General features: G+C 45.1%; 1 protein-coding gene across 1 annotated transcript; it reads left to right on the top strand.

The window, feature by feature from the left end:
* Nucleotides 1–347: 347 nt before the first annotated feature.
* On the top strand, nt 348–4,592 carry LOC150056915 (kelch repeat and BTB domain-containing protein 7). Its single transcript, XM_090342074.1, has 2 exons — nt 348–554; nt 636–4,592. The coding sequence occupies exon 2, from the start codon at nt 753–755 to the stop codon at nt 2,832–2,834; it is 2,082 nt and encodes a 693-aa protein (XP_090198200.1). The 5' UTR covers nt 348–554; nt 636–752; the 3' UTR covers nt 2,835–4,592.
* The last annotated feature ends 450 nt before the right edge of the window (nt 4,593–5,042 follow it).

Raw genomic sequence — 5,042 nt, 5'->3', positions numbered from 1 at the left:
TACACGATTATTAGTAGTAGTAATACGGTTTCAGATTACTAGACGCTCATTTTTGGCTATTTCGGAGTAAAGCAATTATTGACTTTAAATCTGGGTACAGTCTAGCGTATTATTCTAGTAAAAAATATCAAAGCGTCCTCTGTAGTATTCGTTACTTTATCCTCACACATCTGTGAAATACTGTCGTCCTCTTTTTAAGAAATTGGAAGTTTACAGAGTGAAGTAACGTAATCAATGAATAATAAAAACCGTTTCAAAGCCCAGGCTCTTTTATGATCAAAGAGGGAGGGGGAGGGGAATAAGCGCTTGACTGGAAACCTAGCAACCTTACGTGAACTACAATTCCCGACGTGCAAGGCGGCGTCGGTCCCACCAGTCTTGGTCAGGAAGTGCGGAGGATCCCATCATTCCTCGCGGCGCGAAAGTTATCCTGGGAGCGGTAGTTCGTCCGGCCGTCTACCGGCTTCGCCAGCACAGCAGCGGGCGGCTCGAGGCGGCAGCCAGCGGTCGGATGAGGGAGAGCTGAGTCGGAGAAAGGGCGCGGAACGTAAACGGTGAGTCAGACAGCCTGCGCGATAAAGGGAGGCGGTACCGCGACGAAGGGCCGAGTTAAGTCAGGGCAGTGTGTTTCGCAGTCTGTTCCAGGACGACGCCGAGGGAAGGGTGAGGAGGAGCCGGTTGCCCACCGCCGCCGCCGCCGCCGCCGCCGCTGCTCCCGCTCTCCCCCTCCGCGCCCGGCCGCCATCTCCACCATGCAGGCCCGGGAAGACGCCCCGCGCTCCCGCCGCCTCGCCAGCCCCCGCGGCGGGAGGCGGCCCAAGAGGATCTCCAAGCCCTCGGTGTCGGCCTTCTTCACGGGCCCCGAGGAGCTGAAGGACGCGGCGCACTCGGCGGCCCTGCTGGCGCAGCTCAAGGCCTTCTACGACGCGCAGCTGCTGTGCGACGTGACCATCGAGGTGGTGACGCCCGGCAGCGGGCCCGGCACCGGCCGCCTCTTCTCCTGCAACCGCAACGTGCTGGCCGCCGCCTGCCCCTACTTCAAGAGCATGTTCACGGGCGGCATGTACGAGAGCCAGCAGGCCAGCGTGACCATCCACGACGTGGACGCCGAGTCCTTCGAGGTGCTGGTGGACTACTGCTACACGGGCCGCGTGTCCCTCAGCGAGGCCAATGTGCAGCGGCTGTACGCCGCCTCCGACATGCTGCAGCTGGAGTACGTGCGCGAGGCCTGCGCCTCCTTCCTGGCTCGCCGCCTGGACCTGGCCAACTGCACCCCCATCCTCAAGTTCGCCGACGCCTTCGACCATCACAAGCTGCGGGCCCAGGCCCAGTCCTTCATCGCGCACAACTTCAAGCAGCTCAGCAGGATGGGCGCCATCCGTGAGGAGACGCTGGCAGACCTCACCCTGGCCCAGCTGCTGGCCGTCCTGCGCCTGGATAGCCTGGACATCGAGAGCGAGCGGACCGTTTGTCACGTGGCCGTGCAGTGGCTGGAGGCCGCGCCCAAAGAGCGAGGTCCCAGTGCTGCCGAGGTCTTGAAGTGTGTGCGCTGGGCTCACTTCACTGAAGACGACCGGGACTACCTGGAAGGGCTGCTGACCAAGCCCATTGTGAAGAAGTACTGCCTGGACGTTATTGAAGGGGCTCTTCAGATGCACTGTGGGGATATGCTGTACAAGTCTCTGGGGTCAAAGCCAGTCAGCGGTGGAGGCAGCAGTAGCGGCAACAGCAGTAGCAGCAGCAGCAGCAGCTCTGTTGTTGTATCTGTGGCAGAAAAGCCACCCCAGAGGCTGGGAATGTGTGCCAAGGAAATGGTGATCTTCTTTGGTCATCCCAGAGATCCCTTTCTCTGCTATGACCCATACTCCGGTGACATTTACACAATGCCTTCACCTCTGACTAGCTCGGCACACACGAAGACTATCACGTCCTCAGCTGTCTGTGTCTCTCCAGACCATGACATCTATCTAGCTGCCCAACCCAGGAAAGACCTCTGGGTGTATAAACCAGCCCAAAATAGTTGGCAGCAACTGGCTGACCGCCTCTTGTGTCGTGAGGGCATGGATGTGGCCTATCTGAATGGCTACATTTACATCTTGGGTGGACGAGACCCTATTACTGGAGTCAAACTGAAGGAAGTGGAATGCTACAGTGTTCAGAGAAACCAGTGGGCACTCGTGGCTCCTGTACCTCACTCATTTTATTCCTTTGAACTAATCGTAGTTCAGAACTATCTTTATGCTGTCAACAGTAAGCGTATGCTCTGCTACGATCCCAGCCATAATATGTGGTTAAATTGCGCATCTCTTAAGCGAAGTGACTTTCAGGAAGCCTGTGTCTTTAAAGATGAGATCTATTGTATCTGCGACATCCCAGTAATGAAGGTCTACAACCCAGCCAGGGGAGAATGGAGAAGGATCAGTAACATTCCCTTAGACTCAGAGACTCACAACTACCAAATTGTCAATCACGACCAAAAGTTGCTGCTCATCACTTCTACCACCCCACAGTGGAAAAAGAACCGAGTGACAGTGTATGAGTATGATACTAGGGAAGACCAGTGGATTAATATAGGTACCATGTTAGGCCTTTTGCAGTTTGACTCTGGCTTTATTTGCCTCTGTGCTCGTGTTTATCCTTCCTGCCTTGAACCTGGGCAGAGTTTCATTACTGAGGAAGATGATGCAAGGAGCGAATCCAGTACTGAGTGGGACTTAGATGGATTCAGTGAGCTGGACTCTGAGTCAGGAAGTTCAAGTTCGTTTTCTGATGATGAAGTCTGGGTGCAGGTAGCACCTCAGCGAAATGCACCAGATCAGCAGGGTTCTTTGTAAATATTTTGAAAAACTAAGATGTTTCTTTACTATGTGGAATGTATCTTTAAAAGATATCTTTTTTCCTGAAAACAAAAGGGTGATTAGGATTACAGATTTGGTTTAGAAAGGGTTAATTATTTGAAATACTACAAAATTAAAGTCCCTGAAACCAACTATTTACTGTACTAGAAATCCAGAATTAAAATATGCAAAAGTGAATCAAATAATTAGTTAGGATATTTGATATTTTTTTGCTTTGATTCAGTATGTTTATATTTGATTGTCCTAATTTAGTTTTAAGTTAATATTTTTATTTGGTTTACATAATTTTTTTGTTTGGTTTATATAAAACTACTGGAAATTGGTTGGATTTTGAAGGTATATGAATTCCTTCAGAATAATGAACGTAGTAGATTTACACTTTTAGTATTCTAAGTTAAAGAAAGTTTGTTAAAGTTTAGTTTCCTTTCAGCAGAGAAACAACTGTGCATATGTATTAAGGCTACTTGATAGTGATTACATTTTTTGATAATGTGTAGTATGGTCTGGCCTTAGAAGGTACGAATTTTTTTTTAATAAATCAGGATTTGACTGAAGAATTTCGGCTTTTATTTTGGAAATATAAAAATTCATATTTGTGAACTGACCAGTTTCTACCTTGAAAAAAAATCTGTTAGTGTCAGCAAATACCCTTCTAAACCAAAAGGTAACTTGTTTTGTAAATTCATATTTTTTATCGGTATCTGGTATATGCTTTGTTGCCTCAGTAAACCCCCTCCCCCTTTTTTTCCCTTGGAGATATATGAGTAATGTAAATTTCTATCCATTAGTCATGTCTTATCCTAAAACGTTGGTTTGCTTCCCTCAAACATTTTGGCTGTATAGTTGTAGTGTTCCATCTGGAGGATTTCTCAGCAGTGGAACTGACTTATTCTTTTCTTTTTGTGAGGTAATATTGGTTTTAAAAGTATGTATAAGCTAAAAACAATATTTTACTGTGATGAGTGGTTACAGTGTTTATCAACTCTCAAACCAAGTGCCAGCAGTGAACTTTAAAAATTTAAGCTGTGTATTGAACTGTTTTTGTGTAGTATTTGAATACTGTCAGTTTTGTAAGTCAGCGTAGATAATTCTGATTATCAGCTTGAAGGTATTTTTGTATTAAAAGTTGACAGTTAAGAACATAATTTGTTGATGGCATTTGGAGCCAGTAGTGAAAGTGTGTTCATTTGGAACTATTTCTGTGAGTAATGTTATTATGTTTATTTTATTATGATATTTATGTCTATTTTGTGTTTCTCTGTGAATTATACAAGTCTTTGTTTCTGTCACCATATATAAGGGAAAGTCCAGAAATAGAGTCAATCACTCCACACTGACATTGTTAAATACAGGAAAATATAGGTGCTTACCTTTGAAGGTTTTATTGGTACATAAGGTGGTCACACTGCAAATACATGGTAAATGGTGTAAATATAGAAATGTTTATGGTGTAAAGTTTTCTATATCCTCTTAGAACTACCTTCCTGAGTTTTGTTCATTACCATGCTAAATTAATCCTCAGTGTTTCTCTAGTGAGAGAATGTGACCATATCTTACCCTCTGGTAGAGAACAGTCTAGTCTAGGATAGGGAAGAGAATGCTTTGTGAGGGAGCAGTGAATTTTGGGGTGAAAAACAAAGGAAAAAGATAAAATAGACATTCCACAAATAACTATTTATCTGTCAGTTTGACTGGCTGTTTGAAGAATCTACAAGTCATTTGAATTAACTTTATTTCTATAGAAATAAAATGCCTGCCCTACCTAGCAGTTCATGTTGTGTAAGAGTGAGTGTGCTATAGTGGCTTCAGGCCAAATTTTGTTCTGCTTGATATCAGACATGTAAACACTTCTTCACATAGAAAGTCATTTTTTTAGTGGTATTTTTGGGGGGCCAACTTTTTCTTAACCATTAACTTCTATTGATAACTTGGTTCTATAAGGTTGAAACATGACAACACTTATATCTACCAATCCATCTGCACAATTATGGTCTGCTGCTGATATGTAAAGTAGACATTCTCCACTTTGTCAGTCTTAACCTTTGTGTTGAAGCTTTTGCTAAATAATACTAAACTCCTGATTTACACTGAGTGTTCCTTGGGAAGGATTTTGGTTTTGTAACATATTTGTGACCTAGAGAGTAGTCGTTTGCTATTATTTTGTAGATAAGTGATTTGTACATG

Source organism: Megascapheus bottae, chromosome 11 (genome assembly GCF_031878675.1).
Source record: "Megascapheus bottae isolate mThoBot1 chromosome 11, mThoBot2.hap1, whole genome shotgun sequence".
Classification (NCBI taxonomy): Eukaryota; Metazoa; Chordata; class Mammalia; order Rodentia; family Geomyidae; genus Megascapheus; species Megascapheus bottae.
The sequence above is the reverse complement of the archived record's forward strand: the minus strand, read 5'-3'. Positions and strand labels throughout refer to the sequence as shown.